Source organism: Carassius gibelio, chromosome B7 (assembly GCF_023724105.1).
Source record: "Carassius gibelio isolate Cgi1373 ecotype wild population from Czech Republic chromosome B7, carGib1.2-hapl.c, whole genome shotgun sequence".
NCBI lineage: Eukaryota > Metazoa > Chordata > Actinopteri > Cypriniformes > Cyprinidae > Carassius > Carassius gibelio.
In genome coordinates this window covers 27,899,650-27,926,302 of record NC_068402.1, presented here as the reverse complement: position 1 = coordinate 27,926,302, position 26,653 = coordinate 27,899,650, and the positions used below count along the sequence as shown (strand labels likewise).

Here is a 26,653-nt window from a genome sequence, read left to right as displayed (position 1 = left end):
AAGAATGTTAATTCAATGAGACACGATCTTGCAGAAACACAAACACAGACTTGACACTGAAGTGCACACTGTTGTCCCGGGCCATCAGCAGAGACCTCACGTCAGTGTGTGGAATGCAGACACACTTTCTCTCAGTAAATCACATGCAGAGGGATTCAAAGAATGGCACAAAGGAAGAGCAACAGAACAACAAGTGCAGAAAAAGAGAGGGGCGACTGAAATAGATTTATTCCTGCGTTCAAAATAACAGCATTCATTTAAAACCAATTTCTTTTGATCATTTCTCGGAGGGATTGGCATGGTAATTTACATGACAGTGTTAATGTAATGTATTTGGTCTTGGTGGAAATGAAATGACAATGACACCTGCACGGCACTGCCATCTTTAAATGGACAAGGTCATCTCTAAATCAGCCATCTCGGTTATTAACTGAGTTTCCATAGTTTAATGCAGTATAATCTGATGTTCAAGATGCCTGTCCCATGCTTTAACACGGGATAATATATCATATAACATACAACTGCACTGCATTCAAAATAAAAGCATTTAAAAATATTTATTGTGATAAGAAGTCAAGATTTATTATAATTACATTATCAAATACCATGTATTAAACATACATTCAAGCGTTTGTGCTCAAAATCATTCACCATTCCATAATCAAACTAACATTATGTAAAATAACCAATTATACATCTGCACCCCAAGTAGATCTATATGAAAGCAGTTATCAATGTGCATTATTCGTACAATCAGTTAGCATCTGAACACTGTTATTGTTAAGGGTTTTATCAGTGAGTATATCATGGCACAATGAATTAGGAAGAGCTATAATAAGAGCCCTTGTTATTGTTTACAGTACATCACAAACCTACCTTTATTCTGATATTAGTACGTTTCAGTGAATCGGTTTATAATTTTACACTGAGATCAACATGGCTGGGATTCTTCTTGGACTTTTCTAACCTCCCTTTAATATCCCATAAGCTGTTACGATCTTTCAATTGATAAACTCAATTTATTAATGACAACCATATGACTGTATTATATCATTTTTAGAACTCATTGGTTTTTCCGGACAAACAGATGAATGTTTCCCTAACAGTCTTCCAGCACGAAGAGTTACAGTTTGGCTCGGAGAGATCCAACCGCAGGTTTGTCAGAACAAAACTCGGCCCACCAAGATGGCCGTTCCAGGACGTTCTTCCCCTGCATGACTGTAGACCACAGGTTTTTGTAGAGCTGAAACACATGAGAAACAGTCCTTAATCACAAAAACACTTGCACTGCTGGACCAATATAAGGTCAGGCCATGTGCCTTGCTATCAGTAACAGCTCTACAATTCCACTCAGACCAGGATTTCTGCAGGTTTGATGAACGAAATTTCTTTGACTTTAATACTTTTTTTAAAGGCCAAGTAAAGAAAATTCAAGGAAAAATCTGAAGGGAACATAATACAGAACATATACAGTTAATGTAAATGTCTAGAGAACACACAACGAGTTCTATTAGCTACACTTCAAAGTTTGAAAACATAACTTCCGACTGATCTCTATTACTTTTACATGTATTTGACCAAAAATAATTATGATTGCCTTTGCTCGCAACTACTAGAATATAGAAATAACTTTGATCATACTCCCGATTACACTGAAGTGCTGTTCGTCTTGTTTTCTAATACAAACGTCTAAGCATCCTTAAATCGAGATACATTTACTTGAGAAACAAAATAACATAAGAATTCTTGTTTTCAGTGGAACTGATAAAAATTAAGTTCATAAAAAAAAAAAATGGTGTTAATTTTTCCCAGACTTTTTTTTACAACTGCATCTCAAGCTAATGCATCTTGACTTAAAGATGTTTAGATACTTGTACTGAAAAACAAAAATACCGAGGAAGACATTAGTACGTGCATGCAACATTTAATGAAGTGACTTCATGACCGTAAAGATCTACAGAGACCCCTGTAATAGTAAAAATAACAAGCATGTGGATGGCTTTAATAAAGAAGTCCTCCCTTTTATCAAATCCTCCGATCATGAGTCAGAAAATGAACTCAAGGCCAAAGTGAAGAGTTAATTTCCAGTAAACATCTCCTCAACTGTAAATATGAAGTGTCTCACTCAGCAGGGGAATCAGTTTAAAGGTCTCTGTGTCAGTGGGGCGTGTGTGTGTGTGTGTGTGTGTGACTGCTCTGCTCTGCTTTGACTAGTGTTTCAATAATGCTCTGTTTTCCTTATACTCAGAAATGTATGGCCTGCCAAAAAAGTGCTGAGAGATTATGACTGGAGGAATGAGTCAGTAACCATAAAGTCTAGTCAGAATCATGTTTCTAAGGGATTTAAAACACCCTTAAGGGCAGTACAATGGAAAACCCCTCCAGATTTTCCAGCTGCTGGGAATTAGTTTGTTTTAATCAACTTGTCTGCTTTTTTCTTGCTGTTTTGTGAAACAAGGAAATAAACCCAACACCCAAAGTTCTAATAATTGTTGATTTTATTAGCTAATGTTGACTTTACCCCCCTTTGGTGACACATTAAGCTGGAATATTTTCCAGTAAATATTGCATCAACACTAGCTGTCAGTCTCAAAGGCAAACTTATTTAATAGACTAGCAGGAAAAAAATTGTATTCTGTTTAGAAAACACCTTTTTTATTTGTCCAAATCTGTAAACGACATGCACGACTTGATGGTATAATAATGTATTTTGTTTTTCATAAAAACTGCATTAAATACTTGAACAGTACTTATAGAGAATATATAATAAAAAAAAGCATGCACACTTACATGAAATCACAAGACTACAGTTATAACAGTGGCTTAAAAATGTCTTTAAATGGGGATACACATACATACATACATACATCACTGTTTTTTAATGTTTAAAAGTATCTTATGCTCTCCAAGGCTTAATTTATCAGTTAAAAAAAAAAAATTAAATTTAAAATAACTGTTTAAACCTTAAATGCACATGAAAACACAAAAAAGTGTTGAGGTTACTTTGCTACTTTGCTAAGACGCCTGAGTGAACTTCATACAGATCATCCACTAAAAATCACCTTGTGACCAGTTGAATAAAAGTCACTGGAAAAAACTTTTTTGGAGTCACTGTATATTAGATGATCACTTCTGCAGCTTTCAGAGACATTTGTCTACAATAAGTGATTCCACAGTTAGAGTGGAGGACTGCCGAGTCTTCTTCCTCATGTGCACATGTGTGCCTGTGTATGCCTTCTCTTACCTCACCATCTGCTTTGCCAATGGGTGAGTTCAGGATGAAGTCAGGAGGAGCAATCACATCAACCAGCGCCACAGCATCATCCTTCAGCTAGACAGAGAAAATGAGAGGGCACCTGCAATGCTGAAGCCTCACCATGCAGTTATAAGTGAGGGTGTCTGTAACTGAACTACAGCTAAAGCAACACTAACCTGCCCACACAGAGTGAGGACGGCTGTGTGGATGAAGTCAACCGGCTGTCGGCCAGAAAAATAACCTCCTAAAAACACAAAGAGACCAAAATTTAACCCAAATGCAAGGCTACTTATAGTTAGTAGAATATCTAAAGTGGATTATCAAAAAGTCAAAGAACGTATAAAAAGAAAACATAAGTGATTTTTAGTAACAATTTATAATAAGGTTCCATTTGTGAACACTAGTTACCAACATTAATGTCAGCTGACAATAGAAAAAAATGACTTCTAAAGCATTCTTAGATAATGTTAAATCAAAAGTTGTGTCTGCTAGCATTGTTTAACAAACAGCTGTGTCTTTATTACCTAATGTAATAAAGTATTTATACCAAATAATCTTAAACAACCTTTTTTAATGGTTTAAAAGAAAAATGTTATGCTAATCAAGGCTACATTTATGTGTTAAAATAGTTAAAACAGTAACATTGTGAAAGATATCATTTTAAAATAACTGGTTTCCATTTGAGTAGATTTTAAAATGTAATTTATTCCTGTAAATAGATTTTTAGCAGCCATTATTCCATTATTCCAGTCTTCAAAGTCTTTTTTTTATTTATTAATGCAATAATAAACAACAAAAGTAACAGTACATACAAAACCATTCTTAAAAAAAACAGTATGTACAAAACATACAAATACCTTTCAATCATAAACTACAGTGATGAAGAAATGAGCTTTCATTTCAAGGAACACCAAATATGGGCTTGACTTCCATTGAACGTTAATAGAAACAGTATTCTACATTTACATTTACATTTATTCATTTGGCAGACGCTTTTATCCAAAGGGACTTACAGATGAAGACTGTGGAAGCAATCAAAAACAACAAAGAGAGGAATGATATATAAGTGCTATAACAAGTCTCAGTTAGGTTAACACATTTGCATAATAAATGAAAAGAAAAATAAAATACAAAAAGATTAGAAAGGTAGTTAGATTTTTTAAGAATAGAATTAGAATATTGAGTGATAAAGTTAGAGGGTCAAATAAAGATGGAAGAGATGTGTTTTAAGCCGATTCTTGAAGATGGCTAAGGACTCAGCTGCTCGGATTGAGTTGGGCAGGTCATTCCACCAGGAGGGAACATTTAATTTAAAAGTCCGTAAAAGTGACTTTGTGCTTCTTTGGGATGGCACAATAAGCGACGTTCACTTGCAGAACGCAAGCTTCTAGAGGGCACATAAGTCTGAAGTAACAAATTTAGGTAAATGGGTGCAGAGCAAGTGGTAGTTTTATAGGCAAACATCAATGCCTTGAATTTTATGCGAGCAGCTATTGGAAGCCAGTGCAAATTGATAAACAGAGGTGTGAAGTGTATTCTTTTTGGCTCATTGAAAATTAATCTTGCTGCCGTGTTCTGAATTAATTGTAAAGGTTTGATAGAATTGGCTGGAAGACCTGCCAAGGGGGCATTGCAATAGTCCAGCCTGGACAGAACAAGAGCTTGAACAAGGAGTTGTGCAGCATGTTCCGAAAGAAAGGGCTTGATCTTCTTGATGTTGAATAAAGCAAAACTGCAGGATCGGACAGTTTTAGCAATGTGGTCTGAGAAAGTCAGCTGATCATCAATCATAACTCCAAGGCTTCTAGCTGTTTTTGAAGGAGTTATGGTTGATGTGCCTAACTTGATGGTGAAATTGTGATGGAACGATGGGTTTGCTGGAATCACAAGCAGTTCTGTCTTGGCAAGGTTGAGTTGAAAGTGATGGTCCATCATCCAGGAAGAAATGTCTGTTAGACAAGTTGAGATGCGAATAGCTACCGTCGGATCATCAGGATGGAATGAGAGGTAGAGTTGAGTGTCATCAGCATAGCAGTGGTATGAAAAGCCATGTTTCTGAATGACAGAACCTAATGATGCCATGTAGACAGAGAAGAGAAGAGGTCCAAGAACTGAGCCCTGAGGCACCCCAGTAGTTAGATGTTGAGACTTGGACACCTCACCTCTCCAAGATACTTTGAAGGACCTATCTGATAGGTAAGACTCAAACCATTGAAGTGTGGTTCCTGAGATGCCATTTTCCAGTAGGGTTGATATGAGGATCTGGTGATTAACCGTGTCAAAAGCAGCGGACAGATCAAGCAGGATAAGTACTGAAGATTTGGATTCTGCTCTTGCCAGTCTTAGACCTTCAACAACTGAGAGCAAGGCTGTCTCAGTGGAATGTCCACTTCTGAAGCCAGATTGGTTGCTGTCAATGAGATTGTTGTGTGTGAGAAATGTAGAGACTTGTTTGAACACAGCTCTTTCAAGTGTTTTTGCAATGAAAGGAAGAAGAGAAACTGGTCTGTAGTTCTCTAAAAGAGATGGGTTGAGGTTGGGTTTCTTAAGTAGATGAGTTATACGTGCCTGTCTAAATGATGAGGGGAAAACACCAGTGTGAAGGGAAGGTTTGATGATGTGAGTGAGTGCAGGTATAACTGCAGGAGAAATGGCTTGAAGAAGATGAGATGGAATAGGATAAAGCGGGCAAGTAATAGGGTGATTAGAAAGGATGTGTTTTGAGACTTCTGCCTCAGAGAGTGAAGAGAAGGATGTAAATGTGTGTAAGTTTGCTGGTGATATGAGCTTGAATGATTGTGGTGTGGAAAATTGTGCGCTAATGTGTTTAATTTTATTAATGAAAAACGTTGCAAAGTTGTCAGCTATTAGAGATGAAGCAGGAGAGGGAGTAGGAGGACAAAGAAGTGAGGAAAATGTTTTAAAAAGCATGCAAGAGTTAGATGAATTGTTAATTTTGTTATGGTAGTATGTCTTTTTAGCAGAGGAGACATTAGCAGAGAAAGAAGATAGGAGTGACTGATACACAATAAGGTCAGTAGTATTTTTGGACTTGCGCCACATCCTTTCAGAAGCTCTAAGCTTAGAACGGTGTTTGCGTAGAACATCAGATTACCAAGGGGCAGAAGGGGTGTTACGGGCTGGCCTGGAAGATAAGGGGCAAACAGTGTCTAAACAAGATGTAAGAGTGGAGCAGATAGTATCAGTAGCACTGTTCGCATCCAAAGATGCAAACAGTTTAGGGGAAGGAAGTGAAGATGAAACCATTGCAGATAGCCGGGAGGGTGAAAGTGTGCGTAGGTTACGTCGAAAGATGACATGTGGAGGGGTAAGTGATGTGCCAGGGACCATGTTGAGGTTAAGAGTGAGGAGGAAGTGATCCGACGTGTGCAGTGGAGTAACCAGAACATGATGAGTAGAGCAGTGTCATGTATAAATAAGGTCCAGTTGGTTGCCCGATTTGTGAGTAGCAGTAGTTGACAGTAGTTGAGATCAAAAGAGGCAAGCAGAGAGTGGAAATCAGCAAACAGAGGTTTATCTAGCTAGATGTTGAAATCTCCAAGCATAACTAGGGGAGTACTATCCTCAGAAAAGGTTGAGAGCAACATATCTAAATCCTCCAAAAAGTTACCCAGTGGTCCTGGGGGTCGATAGACAACTACAAAATGTATTTTAAAAGGGTAGGTAACAGTAACTGAATGAGATTCAAAGGAGCTGTTGATATCCAAAGATGGTAAAGGATTACATTTCCAATCATTAGAGATGAGCGGACCAGCACCTCCACCTCTTCCAGTCAAACGGGGGGAGTGGGAAAATGAGAAATTATTGGAGAGTGCTGCAGGTGTATCAGTGTCCTCTGGTTTGATCCAGGTCTCTGTTAAGGCCATGAGATGAAGCTTTGAATGACTAATAATAGAAGTAATGAAATCGGCTTTGTTTACAGCAGACTGGCAATTCCAGAGACCAATAGAAAAAGAAAGTAGTGTATTAGCAGACATAGACAAAATGTGCAGGTTGTTAAGATGGCGCTGTCTACATTGTGTGATGCATGGTTTTATTACTGGTAATGATAGTAGGGATCTGGAAACACATAGTGAGAATTGGTTATAAACAAAAACTGAAACAGAAATTAAACAAGAAGAAGGAAAAAGAGAATAATCAAAACAATACTTGTATCCCCTGTCGGTGTCCCTGCCCCGTTGGAGTCGCAAAACCCAACAAAACGGAAATTGAATTCAGCTGAACGCACTTTACTGTTTATCACAACAAAGGACTAAGCAAGCGCACAACACTGACAACGTATGGGATAGAGTACGAGACCAAACGCAACACGTCTCAACACAGTAAACAAACAAGTGTTTCCTAGCAACGACAACTGCGCTAAACACTAATGAGACAAGAAATAAATACACTTACGATCTGCTTTTAACTCCCGCTGATTTAACTGCTTCTCACAAAGGGTATTTCTTTACACTCTCTTGGCTGGCGTTTGAATGCACTTTACTGTTTATCACAACAAAGGACTAAGCAAGCGCACAACACTGACAACGTAAGCGATAGAGTACGAGACCAAACGCACTGTAATGCAATGTATTCTAAATACAGCTTTAAGCTGCTGTGTGAACGGGACATTTCGAGACTCACACATGCGGTTGTCAAGACAGGGTGAATGTAGCCTTTATCAATTATCAAGGCAGCCTATGGCAACGTTCACACTGTCAGTTTTTGGGATTGACAACTGCTTTTTCTTTACAGGTGTGAGTCTCGAAATGTCCCGTTCGTTCCGGCTGTTTGATACCACGGCTCCACCTCCCGATACTACATTTACTCAAGATGGCAGCAACCATACAGAGATGTTTTGGCTTGACTTTTCTACAGTGGAAGGAAATAGAGCATCTTGCATCTTTTTTTACAGTCTATGGTATGAACGTGCAACAGTAGTCAAGTCTGTATTCCTTACCAGTTACCATAGCTACAGTGACAAAAGTAAAACCAAAGATGGCGACATGTAAAAAACTGAATATCTTATCACTTTCTCACACTACAAATGAGTTCTTTCGTGAAATCTTTATTAACCGAGGTTTTAAATTTGTGTGGAGAGCGGAGCGTTTGAATTGTGTGCAGAACACATAGAACTGATGCCAGTGGTTCACATAACAGACTACTAGTAGTCCAGTCCTGTTCCGTTCACACAGCATGTGTGTTCAGGTTGTGAGTCCTGAATACCTACGGGATTGTTATTTACGAGTTTGGTTACAGAATGCGGTTGTCATGCCTGTAAATAACCGTAATGTGTGTGAACGGAACTGTATTAAGGACTCAAAACAGGACTGACAACCGTATTTTGCTGCTGTGTGAATGTGGTCATGAGTCTAGAATAGACTACGTGATGTTTAACATGCACTTACAGACTGTGCAAATAGTTACAGAGGAAAAACTGGACATCATACACTAAACACACCATCACACTTTCAAGATGTTTTGAACACAAATTTGCACAGAAACACGTGCCTTGTTGCTAGTAGTGACAACGTGTGACAAAAGTGAAAACAATGTGTTCTAAAAATCAATAATCACAGTCTGAAGCTGAAAAAAATCAAGAGGCTGCACGCATCATACACTACGCAATTTTCTATGAAATAAGTCAACTCAAATCGGCACTAGCTCTAAATTGTGTCAAATTGTCCAGACTGTAAAAGGGGGAAAAATGTGGAAAAAAGTTGTGTACTGTAGTCTATTCAAGCCTTTAAACATAATTTGTGCCACACAGCCAGCATCAACAGACATGAAAGGAAAAACACAAACTATTGCAGAGAACAGTGGTTTACCTTGGTACAGGACGGCCATGTGGTCGGTGAGGGACCACAGGCCATAGAGAGCACAGAGACGCCCCAGCACTGATCTGAGAGCAGCTGGAGTCTGTTCATCCTGAATCAGATCATGGAAACGCTGCAGCACTGTGTGCTCAATATAGGCAATGGCCAGTGAGCGACAATAATACACCTACAGAGAGAGAGAGAGAGAGAGAGAGAGAGAGATAAGTTACAGGAAAAGTGAATCCAAGGACACAAACTCACACATACTGTATATAACTCTACCGAGACTGTTTATGGAGTCAAGGAGCAAATGAAGACATTTTGACCCACATAATCACAAGCCAGGTCATGACAGCACAATGACAGTCATGACACACAGACGAGACACCAATCAGGATGTTTATACAGGGGGGGAAAATTAAACGAAAAAAGCTTAGCAATGAGCTTGTGTTTGTGTCTGGTTGCTAGACAGTGATTCTCTGTGTTTGCTGGTTGCTGGGTCAGTATTATGTGTGGAGAAGGTCTGTTTTATTAATTTCTCTCTTGTCCTCACCGAAGGTTTTAATATAATTTAATCAGTCGCATACCGTTACCTGCTCGATCACATTCTCGATTCTAGATCATGTCACCAAAGTGCTCTAGTTAAACTCACTCTCACGCTCACTGGACAGTGTCCAAGCTCTACTCATTATATCATATGACCTTTAACTGACTGCTTGTTTTTGGCTGGACTAGACTCTCAAAAAACACAAGCAGCACATCCACAGCGACCCCAAACTTTTGAGCCACGTTTATAAAAAGTATGTCATGGCATTAGACAAAACAAAATACCAAGCCAAATGGAATTTGTATTAACGGAATGAACACTTTTAAAATAAAATGAGTTAAAAATGTGTAAGTATCCAAATAATTTTCTGGGTCACTGGATGTGCATGTGGTGAACCTGCTGTGTTTCATTACTGAGGTCAGATTCGGTCCAACCGTGATACTTTCATATCATTTGAAACGTGATGCGAGTAGCTTTCACACATCCTGCATGTGATTCTGACCCTACAGAGCACATATTCAAGTCTAAATGAATCTGATATGGCAAAAAGGCTTTAAATCCTTCAAGATGTGGAGGTCAGACAGCGGCTCTTTGAATTGCCCAGTGTGCTGTAGATTTGTAGCTCAGTGGAATATATGTAAGTAAGGGCTATGTCTGGGCCAAGTGTCTGTTCAGTGTTTAAGACATGTCTGAAGAACCTGAGGTCTGTTTTATATTAGATAGAAGTCATAAATGGAACAACACTGTACAGAAAGGTATTAATGGGAAACCTAGGCTGAGGTATCATCATAATTTAGCCTGATACTAAAATATTAACAAAAACCACATTTCATGCACCCATGAATAACAACACATCTAGAAGGTGAAACGTGGTTCTCAAATGGATATCTATATATCATAACAATAACTTTGAACAGAAATGTGTACATTGAATTAATAGCCAGAAGGCCAGGTGTTTATACACAGATTGATATGTGGTAATGGTGAGAGAGAGAGAGAGAAGTTAGTAAGCTAAAAATAAATCTCTCTCTCTGACTTTTTCTTTTTTTTTTTTTTTACAGCTTACATCAACAAACACAACAAAACTGTTCTATTTATTAAAGAATCTAGTTTCCAGAAAAATATTAAGCAACCATTTTTAACATCAATAATAATAAGAAATGTTTTTGAGCACAAAATCAGCAGTGCAATGATCATGTGACATTAAAGAGGGGCATAACAACGGCTGACAATTCTGCTCTGTCATTACATAAAATAAACTACGTTTGAAAAAGTAGTCAAATACAAAACAGTTATTTTAAATTCTCATAATATTTTACAGTATTACTGTTTTCAAAATATTCCGATCAAATAAACACAGGTGAACATAAGAGACTTATTTTAAAGACATAAAAAAAAGACAGTAGTACAGTATATATACAAACAAATCCATCACACACACACACACACACATACACACACACACACACACACACAGAGAGAAAATGTCCTGGCAGAAAATATCCAGTCCATTTACGGACATTACCTACAACATAAAAAACTACACAATGTAATGCGTAATTTAAAATACGGGTAAAACACCTGTAAAAATGTGTGTTTGTAAAGAGATATGTTTCCATGACGCTGTTAACCATAATCAGTATAAGATGATGCATGTAAACACACTCAGCGTGAGGTACAGTATAAGGAAGCTGGGTAATGTGTTTTACCTCACCTCCCTCTGAGCTGCCAGTAAACATAGATAGATCACATTTTAAGGTCTCATGCTATGAAAGTCAGGATTAAAACATACTTGGCTGTTGTTCCGTGCTTCAAAGTCTCCCAGTCCAGAGGATTTCTCATGAAACAGCTTCCTCTGGCTCTCACCCAGCAAGAAACACACCAGCCACTTATACGCTGCCAGGGGCACTGAGGACACAACATCAAATGATATAACGACATTACGAAGATGCACATATGATGCAAGAAAATGAATAAGAATAATAGAACAGCTTCAAAACAAGTAGATATTTTGATTAAACATGACTGTATAAACAAACTGAATAAAGTGTAATGGACTGCAGATGGCAAACAATTTTCACAATTATTTGGAAAGGGCCACAAAAAAAAGAAAAAAAGAAAGGCTACTTAAGATTAAACAAATATTGGATTTATTGTTGAAACAGGTCTGTTTTGCAGAGGTTTGGTGAACACAAAGATGTAATCATGGATTAGGTATCTGGGTGGGGACTGTGACTCAAGAACAAGAGGTCTCGTGTTTTGGATGCTTGAGGTTTGGATGTATTTCTTCAACTCGTGACGCAGAAGTAACCCGAACTCCAAGTCCATAGAGAGATGAACTTAAGTGCATTCATGCTACAACAGCATGAGCAGATGAACGCTGCAAAATCCAAACCTTCTGACCAGGACTATAAAGCTGTGAAACTTAACCAAACAGTAAAAAACCAAGACATTCATAAAATCCTTAAGATTTAGAAACAACAAAACTGCTTTCCCATCTTATAAAGGAACTAATGAATCAGAAAACAACCCTCAACCCTCTCTAAATAATGAAATACGTTTGTTATGAAACAAGACCACACAGACGGAAACTCTCTTCAAATATCTTCATTGCGCTCAATCAAGCAAATAAGTTCTGAAGAAATGACTGAGCATTTTCAGTATTTGAAGGTACTGATGTAGAAATTGAGATTGGTTAGTTCTTGAATATGTTTTTGTTTCTATTTGGAGTTAGAATCAAATAATCTCTAAACTGTTAATGAGATGTTTTGGACAAAGATTTTGAAAAGATACGGAGGATATGGGTCTAGTCAAAATAATACAATCAAAAAGTTGGGCACCTTTAAAAAAGAAAAACATACATATATATATATATATATATATATATATATATATATATATATATATATATATATATATATATATATATATATATATATATATATATATATATATATATATATATACACATATACAGTACATGTGTGTGTGTGTGTGTGCTGTCAAACAATTAATAAAAAAAAAAATCTTTACATAATATGTGTGTGTACTGTGTATATTTATTATGTATATATAAATACACAAACATGCATGTACATATTTAAGAAGAATCTGTTACGTTTATACATTTTAAATATTTGTAAATAATAACAATTATATGAATATAAATATATACATGGAAATATTTTCTAAATATACACTGTGTGTGTATATTTAGATTTACATAATAAATATACTCAGTATACACACACATATATATATATTATGTAAACAAAAACGTTTCTTGAGGATGCGATTAATCGTTTGACAGCACTAATATATAAAGTGAGTGAAGTGAAGCGACATTCAGCCAAGTATGGTGACCCATACTCAGAATTTGTGCTCTGCATTTAACCCATCCGAAATGAGCAGTGAACACACACACACACACACACTGTGAGCACACATCCGGAGCAGTGGGCAGCCATTTATGCTGCGGCGCCCGGGGAGCAGTTGGGGGTTAGATGCCTTGCTCAAGGGCACCTAGTCGTGGTATTGAAGGTGGAGAGAGAACTGTTCATGCACTACCCCCACCCACAATTCCATCCGGCCCAAGACTAGAACCCACAACCCTTCGATTGGGAGTCCAACCCTCTAACCATTAGGCCACGACTTCCCCGTAAAGGCTACAACTCAAGGCTGCAATTAAAGCCCTAGAGGTTTGGAAGGACATTACGGTGAGCAAATGATGACAGCATGTTTGGTTGAACTATTTCTTTAGTTTGTTATGATTAAGTTAGCTTGAAATGGATTGATTCAAGACATGGCCTATTATAGGTAAAGAATGAGAGCATTTAAAGTTTTGATGCAAAACAGCTGGGATAGAAAACAACATTAAAACCGGTCAAGCGTTTGAAAACTCATTGGGCACTTGTCACGTGATGCGACAGGCGATAAAAGTCTGTTAAAAGCCAAGCAGTCCACCCTATCCTCGTCCAATTAAAACGAGGATCCTCTGACCCCTGTAACCAGGCAACAACGAGTTGAGTCACCAGCTAAGGAATGATGTCAATAAAGAGAGCAGATGTGCAGCAGATGTGCAGCTCGAAACTCTCCCACTGAAGCAGTCTGCAGCATCAAGGAGCACTTTTAACAGTAAACTCCACAAAAACACAGCGTGACGCAGATTCTCACGATCTCTCTGTGTGCGGCGGAGGTGCCACAGTTTATGTGTTAGATCATGTGCTCAGGAAAAAAACACTGTACACACAAACATTCGGGATTACACTACGCCAAAACCATGAAAGTGGGATATGAAAATGACACGAGGCTCATTTTGTTTATTTGGGTTCCTCTGACCGTAAATGAATAATGACTATATTATACAAAAATAAGAAATCACTAGGTGAATAACAGAACTGAACTAGAAATGGATTTCTTGAATGCTTCAAAAGAAAATGATCAAAGTTTTGGGTTTGTGCAAACTCAATTCTGTATTAGAGCTACAAAATGTGAAAGAATCAGTATTGGTATCAGTGATACCTTATTAAAGTAAATTTAATGCATTAATTATGCCTTGCAATGCACTGTACAATCTCATGAATAATTAATATGTTAATAATAACAACACGTATCGATTTATTGTTACACTATGCATTTAAATTTCAGTTATAATTACTTACAAGATATAATGTATTACAACAAACATTAAGAATAATTATAATACATTATAATCTGTAATAACCCTTTATAATGTATTATATAAAGGTTTTAAATAAATTGTTACCCATATTTTTGAATTAATCAACAGTCATACTTAAAAATCATACAATATTTCCATCCAAGGCTGTGAAATCATCCACAAAACGAAGTTTGGATGGAGTCTGGAGTCTAAAAGAAGGAAAAGTAGAGCACCAGGAGAACAGAGGTGAATGCTAGAGGAGTAATGTGGTTGGTGTGTGCGCTTGTGAGGAATGTGCATGTACAGTATGTGTCCCTGTTATGGAGAATGTGATGTTAATGTTGCGTACCGCCTGAGTTCATGCACTCTTCCACCGAGCCAACTGTGAACTTGCTCTGCAGAATGCTGTTCATGTCCTCTAAAAAGTTCACAGTCTCAAGAGGGGATTCAATCCTTCCTTTACCTTGATTAAGGGAGAAAAACATCATATCAGACACAAAAAGCATTCTTCAGATTCTGCATACCACTACAACCAATGCAAAGAATGCTCTAGATGTCATGGTTAACAAACCATCGTTACTTCTTCCTTTTTAATCTTTTAGACAAAACTAAAATGAAGAATGCATGTTAAAACCTTCCTCTTGTGTTCACAAACATGGTACTATTGTGTTGCATCAACCCACATTGAATTTGCCAAAAATCAACAATGTATAAAACATTAATGCAATAGAAAAACTCTATTGTAGCTTGTGTCATCCTATAAATATAATATATGTGAGAGCATGAATATAAATTATGAAAAAAATGTTATTTAAAAAAAAGTTTTTTATTAGACCCACACAAATCAAAATTAGCTGCACAGACACAAAACACATTTTTTTGCCGTGACTATTTGCACACTGAGGTGCAAATAACTACAAGTCTGTATAAATAGTATCAACCGTTATTTGTACTTCCTGTCTTTTTTTGTTATGTCTGGTTCTCAAACCCTTGTGAGGGTGAAATTAGTTTCTCACTCTTCAGTCTAGTAACAGAGATCCAAACTAACAACAAATAAACTATCTTTGGCAGATTGATTATGTGACTTGACTACATGAAATAAGAAACATATCATTTTCCTTGAATCTTTAAGATGACGAGTCCTCAGTTTTGGGAAAATTTTGTCTTAATCTCTAAAGATTTTATGTATTTTTTATTTTAGCTTATGAGTGAGCTACAATAAAGCTTTTCTTAGTTTTTTATTGTTTTTTTTCTATGCTGTTTTTCAAAATGTTGAAATATGCAAACCAATGGGGGTCACAAAAGCCATAACAAAATATTTACAGCCTTTCTAAAACACATCTATGGGTCGAAACATTGCGTTCACATTCATGACCCTAAATGAAAAATATGTAGGCAAATTTGAAAAGTTTAACCTCGATCTCAAGCAGTATGAAAACTGAGTGTGGGTCAGTTTGACTCTAGTGTGTGAGACCTTGCTGTTTGTGCTGAAGCCAGTTGAGCAGATAGTTGCTGGTCTGCTGCAGAAGGACGTTGTTTTCACCCTCATAGGTGCAGTTTGGGTCGTTGTCATCGCGCAGGAATCCCAGACGGTTCACTTAACACGAAAAGATAAACAGAAGCTGACTAGAAGTTCTTTTGATCTTAGACTTGGTGTTGTCGATTGCATCTATCTATTAAACATTTAGTTTATGAGGATTTAAAAAATTTCCCACTGGCAAGGTAACCGTGTCCTCCACAAGCCTCGCGACATTCCTGAATGCCTCGCTGGGTTGTCCATGATGCCAGAGGTTTACAAGCGCACGAAATGGCATGGATCTCTCTGCCCAGTTCAGCCTGAGAAGTGACACAAACACACATAATCTAGACTAGAAGATCCCTACACTTTCAGAATTTAGTGATCAAGACGCTTTTGTGTTTTTCATCTCGGATAATTATCTCTGATTTTATTTACGCTTTTATATTCAGCATTTCTAAACCGTATCTTTACCTGTCTGTCGCTTTTGTCCTTCATTAACAGTCCGATTTGAAATTCCACAAAGTTCATGCAGAAGGATCTGGTGAAGTGCTCCAGTGCGTACACCGCCGCCAGGAAGGGAACAAGACGCCATTGCTACGACAGAGGATAGTGTGTATGAACAAGAAGGGTCAAAGACGAGCAACTTAAAAAATGTGACCTGAGAAGTTGAAGAAAATACTCTCCAAAAAATGTAGTGGTGGATGTAGAGGCCTATTAAATGTTCCATGCAACATTAAATGTTACACTTTTGGCCATGCGGCGTATACATGAGAGACGTGTCGGTGTTCTGTACCTGTAGCTGATATTCCAGCACTGGAATCTCCTCGTCCTCTTTGGGGCCGAACTGTCTGCGTGTGGCGGAGAATCGCACAGCCACAGTCACCGCAAGCTTCAGATTGACCAGAGTCATCCTTGTAATGCCCACCCTGCCTCCTGACAGAGCCCCTAAAGATGCCCCGAACCGCTTATTGGGGTCCTATAAAGGTTTATGGTTAGAAAAAGACAGGATGGAGAGAAACATGATAAAGTAATTGCAAACACATGGCAGAGATGACTAGACCAAACCACAAAAAAAAAAAAAAAAAGAGTCAAAAGAATGTGAGGAAAAAGGAGGGCACATTATATCTCACTGATTCATCTTCAACTTCTTTCTTCTGTTTGTTTTCAGAAAAACCCCTTTATGTCTTTCTGTCAGTAACGTTGGCTGATGTCCTAGCTTTCCCTGTGATTGAAAACTCCCAGTTTGTTTGAAATGAAGGCATAGGGATTCCTTCTCGTACATGTTGCATAGCACAACACAGCTGCTGCACCACTGCTTTCTCTTACTACAGACAGAGGGAGTCAAGCCGTGCAAAATGGCCATATAGATACACACCAAAATAGCTCGATTTTAACCTTGTTCATAATAACAACGGAAATACCGCTGCTTTGCACATATTTGAACAATTGAAAGATGTTACGATTGGGTTCTAAATATGAACATAACTAATTTATTAGGTATCATAAACTAACAATGAACAATGAACAATGAGTCTTTTTTTGTCAAATTTTTAGCCTTTTTTTCATGAGTCTTTTTTTTAATTAACTTAGGTTAATGTTTTTTATATATATATATATATATATATATATATATATATATATATATATATATATATATACATTTTCATTGTTAAATCCTTTAAGTGAATTAATTATTGAAAATGTATTAATAAATGTGACCCTGGACCACAAAACCAGTCATAACAGTCCATTTATTAAAAATGTAAAAAATATATCTTAAAGCTGAATAAATAAGCTTTTAATTGATGATTTGTTAGGATAGGAAAATGTTTGGCTGAGATACAACTATTTGAAAATCTGAAATCTGAGGGTGCAAAAAAAAAAAGAAAAAATCTAAATACTGAGAAAATCACCTTTAAAGTTGTCCAAATGAAGTTCTTAGCAATGCACATTACTAATCAAAAATTAAGTTTTGATATATTTAGGGTAGGAAATGTACAAAATATCTTCATGGAACATGATCTTTACTTAATATCCTAATGATTTTTGGCATAAAAGAAATATTGATCATTTTGACCCATACAATGTTGTCTATTGCTACAAATATACCTGTGCTAGTTATGACTCTTTGTGTGGTCTAGGGTCTCAAATACAGAAACTTAACATTAACAAAGATTAATAAATGCTGTTCTATTGCTATTACTTATGTGTATGTACATAAACGTTTTTGGAAACAGATTATTTTCACAGTGTAAATGCAATAAAAAGATGCAGTATATGTAATGGTTATTAGACATAATATTGCTTACTTTAAAAGGTGAAACATAGCGTCCATCAGGCGTAACATCTCCTGTTTTGTTTAGCAAGTTTTCACGAGGTATCCTCACATTGTGGAACATGGCAAAACTGACAAAAAAAATAAATAAAAATCATGAAATTATTTTATACATTACAACAAAATATTTTGTTAAGTGATTACAATGAAAAGTATGAAGACTAGCATATTCATTGTAATGAATAGAAAGTTATATTATGGAGATGAAGTGAGACATATATTCTTTTATGGTTTTCTGTTAACGCCATCTAATGGCCAAACACTGTAATCACAACAGTAAACTCGTTACCCGTTATCCAGTCCGTTCAGACCCAGTTTCATTCCCATGTCCCCGACCATAACTCCTGGCATTGCCAGCAAGGTCTTTGGATCTCTGACCTAGAAATGCAATTACATTAAAACCGAATTATTCACAACTGCTCTAACAAGACAAGCAAATGAACTGAAAAACGTATTTTCACACATACTTGGACTATAAAGGAGTGAAGACCGTGGCATTGCCCATCAGGGGTGTAGAGCTGTGCGAATACGACTGAATGAGTGGCCATCTTTCCCAAGTTCCCCACCCAGAACTTGGCTGCTTCAAAGTCTGGAGAGTTTATCACAAACTCCTGCGGATTTCAAAACAACATAAATTAGCTAGGATCATTGAAAATAATTAAACAGAAGGAAGGAATATTAAAAACCATAATAAGAAAGCTTTTATAATGACAGATGGCTTTGTGTGCTACAAGGAGGATTTACCTACAAGCAAGTCATTTAATTATTTAGATAACATATGTGACCCTGGACCACAAAACCAGCCTTAAGGGTCAATTTTTCTGAATAAATAAGCTTTCCATGGATGTATGGTTTGCTAGGATCGGACAATATTTGGCAGAGATACAACTATTTGAAAATCTGGAAGTCAAAATCTAAATACTGAGAAAATCCCCTTTAAAATTTTCCAAATGAATTCTTATCAATGCACATAAGCAAAAATTAAGTTTTGATACATTTATGGCAGGAAATTTACAAAATATCTTCATGGAACATGATCTTTACTTAATATCTTAATGATTTTTGGCATAAAAGAAAAATCGATAATTTTGACCCATACAATGTTTTTTTGGCTATTGCTAAAAATATACCCCAGTGTGACATAAGAATGGTTTTGTGATCCAGGGTCACATATATGAAATATTTAGTATGGTTCATACTTCAGCTTTCATGAATCAACAATGAACTATAGTATTTATTACTTATTTTGTTTTAACTTTATTTTTAAGTTTATTTATTAGTCTAGATTATTGAATCAACAGTCCCTGTCTCTTTATGTTTTGAAAGGCCATGTTTGTATAATCTCGTGATATGATTGCATGTGTTCAGACCTGCGTTAGTGGAGGACATGTTGGTACTATACTATACCAGTGTACCTGAGTGCTGGGGTCATATCTGGCTGTTGTCCTCATAGCTCTCGTGTTGCTGCCATGGCTCAGCTCCGTCAGTGCAAAGCATCCAAATGTCTAAACAGACAGACACAATATTAACAAGCTGCCAGTAGTTCATGTGGTTGTCATGACTAATGTCAAAAGCAACTTGCTGGTTTGTATATACACATGTATGGATGGTGAATAATGAACGTGCAAGACAGCCAAAGCCTTCATTTAACCCTAGTAAAAAAAAAATATATATATTTAAAATATATTTATTTCATACTAAGTATAGTTCAAATCTATTACCATATTTACTGACACATCACTTGAGACTCGTGCACAATACACATTTCCTTAATGTGTTTTAATGTCACTATTAAAGAGGATTGCACACTCTTTGAATAATATCTGTCTTTACCTAAAGTATACTCGCAGTAGTTCTACTAGCATATCTATAGTTGGACTTCAGCAGTACTTCTGCACAATTAACAATTAAAGTGCATTTAGTTCAAAATTTGTTTTAATTATACCAGTTAAGTATACTACAAAACAATTGCAAGGTATTTTTATTTTTATCACTCACGTTTTTGAAGATAGACATGAATGTGCATAATACAAACCTAAATTTTTTATAATTCATGACTGAAAACATTTTGTAACATGATTTTGATGTACCATTTACATGGTAATGCAATGTCTGATTTTAAAATGGGTTTTGAAGGATGAATTTTGAGATTTTATGTTTTCAAGTTATATATAACTTCTGATGATTTCTAAAATGTGATAGAGAAAAAGGCAACGAGGAAGTCTTTTTTTTAAACAAAGGTCAAAGCTCCTTTTGTAATGTAGATTTCTGAGGGTGCACTCTTGTCATAAATTCATCTATTACTTTTCCTACATAATGTTTAACAAAAAATATTAGTAAAATATATATTTGGGAGTCTTAGACCTTTCCAACGTAGGCGTCCCGTATACGGACGGGGTGACATTTAACAGGTTAAGTACATACAGTGGGTTAAAATAAGTATTGAACGCGTCACCATTTTTCTCTGAAAATATATTTCTAAAGGTGCGGTTGACATGAAATTTTTACGAGATGTTGTCAGCATCCCAAGTAATCCACACATACAAAGAAAACAAAACAAATAAGTTCATAAATTAAGTTAAATTAAGTTATGCGTTATAAAATGGAATGACATTTGAGAAAAAATACTAAACATGAAGAAAGAGAGGTGCAAAAAGGCACAGAAAGCTAAGACACCAGATGAAATCTATCAAAAATGAGAAAGCAATCCTGCCCCTAGTCAGTGGAAATCAATATTAGTTAGTTCAGTCCCAACACCTACAGTACCAGGATGATGAAAATGAAACAAGGGTGGACATTTCAGCAAGACAATGATCCCAAACACAGCCAAGGAAACTCTTGTTTGGTTTCAGAGAAAGAAAATAAAGCCAATGACCTGACGGGGAAGTCGAGGCCTAGTGGTAAGAGAGTTTGACTCCTAACCTTAGGGTTTTGAGTTCGAGTCTCGGGCCAGCAATACCACGACTGAGGTGCCCTTGAGCAAGGCACCGAACCCCCAACTGCTCCTCGGGTGTCGCAGCATAAATGTATGGAAGCATATGGGTGGCATTATTCAATTTGGGATGTAATATGCAAAATGACAATGCAATATGTAAAATGGCAATGCATTTTTTTTTTACATTTACATTTTCCAATACATTTGTGCAACGTTTGGCGCAAAATGAAAATGATAATTAAATTACATAATTTTCATTTGCCATTTCCTACACCAGTTTTATTATGTAAAATGAATATTAATTTTAGCGCTTTATAAGTTGCAAAATTAAAATTAAAATGTATTACAGAAATGATTAGATATGTCTAACATGTTCAAGCAAAAACTGTGGCAAAATGATCATTTAAATGCTATTTTTCTTAAATGCATTAACACTCACAGTCAAGACACTTACGATTGCATTTTCATTCAATGTCCCGCAATGAATGTAGCAAAATTCAATGTGCACATTGAAAATGCATTTCGAGGCGATCACATCTCCGCCCCCTCCTGCCCTGTCAATCACTGCGTGAACAAGGCGGGGCTTACAGAAGGTCAGAGACTCAAATCTCAAGAAGAGGATACAAGTGAGAAAACATATACAAGACAGATGGTCTGTGTACGTTTTGATCATTTCAGTTTATGGCTTCAATATTTCATTCGCACTTGTGGGCGGAGCTGAAACGCTGCTTTCATCTGATTGGTCGAATCGCTCCGCCTTCAGCTCGGTCTTGTCATTCTTTCAGGCAGAATAAGAGTCAGTGCGAGTGAAGCACTGAAATGTCTGAAACCACCACTCACTGTTAATTAGCATAATATTTGAATCAGTTGTAGCTGGGCACATACTTTGTGCTGTCAAGACCTGCAAATTATTTCTAGGTTGTAGTATATGAATATTGTCCCACTAATAAATACAGTGCAAATAGTTCTCTCTCTTTGGATAAAAGTGAAGTGGAAATAAAAATCAATAACAGACTGAACAGTTCCATGTCTGTAACATTTACCACTCTCATCTTTTAAGTCATAAGTGTGTGTGTGTGTGAAATTAATAAATAATTGTAAAAATGAATATAGTAAAATTTCTAAATAAAAATAATAAAATTGGCTCTATGCTGCTCAGTGCTCCTTTAGCCTACCTCAGAGCGCCCTCTCGCGGCTGTAGACGGTAGCGTTTTCTCTTGGTCCTGAATAAATGCGACTTATAGTCCAGAGCAATTTATATATGTTTTTTTCCTCGTCATGACGTATTTTTGGACTAATGCAACTTATACCGAAAAATACAGTTAACATTATTATTATTATTTATTATGAGAGTAATTGACATAGACTAGAACTTAAATGTTTCACCCAATTCAGCTCAGATCTTCAGACTAATCGTGTTGCTTGTATAACTGGCCAGACTTACCTTCCCAAAAAATCCTATTTAATTTTATTTAATAAATTTAACTATATTTATCTATATTTAACTATATTCTGTTATCCAAGGAGACAGAACTATTTGCACTGTATTTATTAGTGGGACAAATTAATATTCATACAATAATTTAACGGGTTCTCTTGCAGGTCTCAGCAGCACAAATTATGTGCCCAGCTACATCTGATTCAAATATTATGCTAATTAACAGTGAGTTGTGGTTTCAGACATTACAGTGCTTCACTCGCACTGACTCTTATTCTGCCTGAAAGAATAAAAAGATCAAGCTGAAAGCGGAGAGATTCGACCAATCAGATGAAAGCAGCGTTTCAGCTCCGCCCACAAGTGCGAATGAAATATTGAAGCCATAAACTGAAATGATCAAAACGTACACGGGCCAACTATCTTGTCCATTTTCTCTCACTTGAGTCTCTGACCTTCTGTAAGCCCCGCCTTGTTCACGCAGTGATTGACAGGGCAGGAGGGGGCGGAGATGTGATCGGCTCGAAATGCATTTTCAATGTGCACATTGAATTTTGCTACATTCATTGCGGGACATTGAATGAAAATGCAATGGTAAGTGTCTTGACTGTGAGTGTTAATGCATTTAAGAAAAATAGCATTTAAATGATCATTTTGCCACAGTTTTTGCTTGAACATGTTAGACATATCTAATCATTTCTGTAATACATTTTAATTTTAATTTTGCAACTTATAAAGCGTTAAAATTAATATTCATTTTACATATTAAAACTGGTGGAGGAAATGGCAAATGAAAATTATGTAATTTAATTTTCATTTTCATTTTGCACCAAACGTTGCACAAATGTATTGGAAAATGTAAATGTAAATACAGAAATGCATTGCCATTTTACATATTGCATTGTCATTTTGCATATTACATCCCAAATTGAATAATGCTACCCATATGCTTCCATATAAATGATGGCCACTGCTCCGGGTGTGTGTGTGTTCACTGCTGTGAGTGTGTGTGTTCACTGCTGTGTGTGTGTGCACTTTGGATGGGTTAAAAGCAGAGCACGAATTCTGAGTATGGGTCACCATACTTCGCTGTATGTCACGTCACTTTCACTTTTTTTGAATCCAATAGAAAATAAGAACTAAAGATCAGAATTCAAGATTTGAAGACTCTGTGGAAGAATGGGTCAAAAATCAGACCTGAGCGATGCATGTGACTCGTTTCTCCAAACAGGTCTACAAACTATTAAATGCATTTCAGTAGTTCAAGAACTTTTCCCTGTGTCATTCCATGTTATTAGACAGAACTTAATTTCTGAACTCATTTTGTTTTCTTTGTATTTATGGATCACTTGGGATGTTATCAACATCTGGTGAAAATTTCATGTCAACAGCATCTTCTCTTGGTTAATACTTATTTTACACGCTGTAAATATGTAAATGTATTTAGTATACTTCACATGAAATAAATGTATTTCAAATACAATTTAGTATTTCTTTTTCACTAGGGAATGAATCGTGCCATTATACTTTGAGCAGCAAAACATGACAATCTACAAAAGCAAATAATAATCTCACGACAATTTTTTATATCAAATAATTAAATTAAATATTTTTCAATAAACTTCTTTATTTAACATTAATGCATTAACTAGCATTATGAGCAATACATTTGCTACAATATTTTCGAATCGTTGTTAATGATATTTAATAAATCGACATCTCTTCATTGATAGTTTATGTTAGTTATAAAATTAATTATTAATTATTGCTTAGAAGAATCTTTCATTGTTACTTCATGTTAAATAATGTAATAAACGTTGAGTAGTGGGTAGTAGTGTAAACTAGTGGCCATCTAAAAAATGCCAAGCAATGCCAAGCAACGATATTTGCTATGAATGCATTTAGGATACTGTATAGTTCGTGTTTACTCAGTTCACTGAACTGAAGCTTTTACTTAAATTTTTATGGCTGATATGGGTTTATATTTGTTGCATGACATAAAAACAGAGATAATTTACCATCATTTGCTCAATGTCCTGCACAAACTTCAAGTGTCTCTGAGATCCAGTGTTTGCCACCGTGGCTCCAAACATCTAACAAAAATATAAAAGGTTTTTATATAAAAAATTATCACAAAAAAATCATGAACACTACTGCATGGTAATTTTGTGAATCATCAAGAAAAAGGAAAATATTACTTAAGTTACTTCTGTTTGAGCTTTATCCATTCCAGAATGGGTTCATTCTTAATTCATAAATAGTAAGGATTACAAAGTTATTCTTGGAAGGTTAGTGTATTACACTCCCACATTTAGGGGTCTCTAGAGGTCGTATGAAATGGGCTCACCCCTTTGTTAAGGAAGTATTTGCCTCCCAAAGACCAGTCATACATTCCCAGGCAGTCATTGAGAATGGTCATCTTCCAGGGGTTCTGCATGGCCTCATCACGTGTTAAAAACTCATACTTAAACAACTGTTTACAGCGGCGGAAGGTGAGCTCTCGCTTCTTCTCCACTGGGATGTCCTCCCCAGGCTGCTGTGCGAAGAGTGGGTCACTCTCTAGTGTCCTGAACACGTGCTGCTGCTCAGAGAGAGACACAAGAGCGCTGAGAAGTTATCAGTATCAATGACTGAACTGAACTATTTGAAAATCTGAACCAAGTGCACTGCAAAACAAATAATATAGCCTAAATTATGCAAGCATGTATAGGCTAATTGTCATTTTATTATGCATGCATAAGTATTAAAGGTTCATTAAATTAATTAAAATTAAAGATAATAAAAAAATTAAATAAACTGTTAAAACCATCAGATTTTTATTCACGAGTTGACCAGATCAACAGTATTTGTATCAGAATTCATAAATGCTTTGAATCTAAAGTTTGAAATAGAATAACGTAAACAAAGCCTTGCTTGATTAAATCACATGACCTGGCATGTTTGAAACAAGCTCTGAACTGCTGAATAGAAACACAATATTTGTAAATGTTTTGAAGCATTTTATACCATTCCTCTGAAATTCAGTTCAGTCTAAAGAGTTTTCCTTGTATGAACTAAATGGACTATGGACATTATACCCATGGGGTTGTTAGGACAGATGTACTTTATGTAATAAACATTTACCTTGAATGCAATGATTTCATCATCCTCCAGAAACCGCAACATTTCCTTCCAGCTGAAGGATGCTTTCCTCCTGTAGATATCTAGTGGACCGCTGGGAAAGTCTGGGATGCCCTCATCCATTTTCTCTCCCAAAACCTGTTTAGCACTTGTGATGGCTGGGGCACTCATCATGTTCTGACACAAAGGCACTTTAAAACCTCCAGGAAGAAAACAAAAACAAACATGACCTGATCAATCATGTTCACAACATAGATAATGATAACTGTCATGATTTTCTGAAGGGAAGAAAATTGATATTGCACTAACTAAAGCTATAGCAGTTGCAGTATGTTTAGTATGTCTGAATCAACCATTCCCCCAAATGTTAATGACATTCATGTCATCAATCCTTTTCCTATGCTACCCTTTCTTTCAGGACAACTGCTGGAACTGTACATTATTTCATTGCACATTATTTGCTATAGACTTTAGCTCAGTTTTTGCAATACTCTTTATGTGTAATTAATTTCCCAAAAATCATGTGTCATTTGCAGGATTGTAATCTGCCAAGTTATAATACCTGTGATCTAGTTATCAGGCCAACTCAATGCAAAGTTCAATGTCAGTTACAAAACTCGCTGTCACTAAACAGCTCAAACACAATACCACCACATTTACAAAGGCCATTTACAAGGAATTTGAATTGTTTCTGTAGAACAAAAAAGTTTCATGGCACATAAGTTAACATTTCTTCCTGCATACGCGTCACAATATCAAGATAAACAAGAGCACCTCCAGCCATGGATTTCTATTCTGGCAAGCTGACTAACATCATTTCACTACACATGAACAGTAAAGAAGATGTTTTAAAAAGAGAATTGAAAGGTGCAGAAGGATCTGCTTTCATATCATTAGTTTGAACGTGCTGAAATAACGTTGGTCTTACCTTTACCCGTAACCTCGAGACCACTGTACTCTACCCCTTCGGAGGAGGAAATACTCACGTGACCAAATACAACCAATCACAGAAGCGCTGCTGCTTAAAGGC

The 26,653-nt window shown here is 36.4% G+C and overlaps 1 protein-coding gene across 1 annotated transcript; it reads right to left on the bottom strand.

Annotated features, from left to right (window-relative positions):
* Positions 1–206: 206 nt before the first annotated feature.
* acox3 (acyl-CoA oxidase 3, pristanoyl) lies at positions 207–26,653 on the bottom strand. Its single transcript, XM_052561542.1, has 18 exons — positions 26,552–26,653; positions 25,627–25,823; positions 24,851–25,084; positions 24,522–24,596; positions 19,549–19,638; positions 18,601–18,744; positions 18,423–18,511; positions 18,108–18,204; positions 16,592–16,774; positions 16,270–16,392; positions 15,995–16,115; positions 15,754–15,876; positions 14,629–14,742; positions 11,412–11,527; positions 9,085–9,259; positions 3,433–3,500; positions 3,245–3,331; positions 207–1,243 (listed from the first exon to the last, which is right to left on the bottom strand). Exons 2-18 carry the CDS (start codon positions 25,795–25,797, stop codon positions 1,124–1,126), a joined length of 2,130 nt encoding a protein of 709 aa, XP_052417502.1. The 5' UTR covers positions 25,798–25,823; positions 26,552–26,653; the 3' UTR covers positions 207–1,123.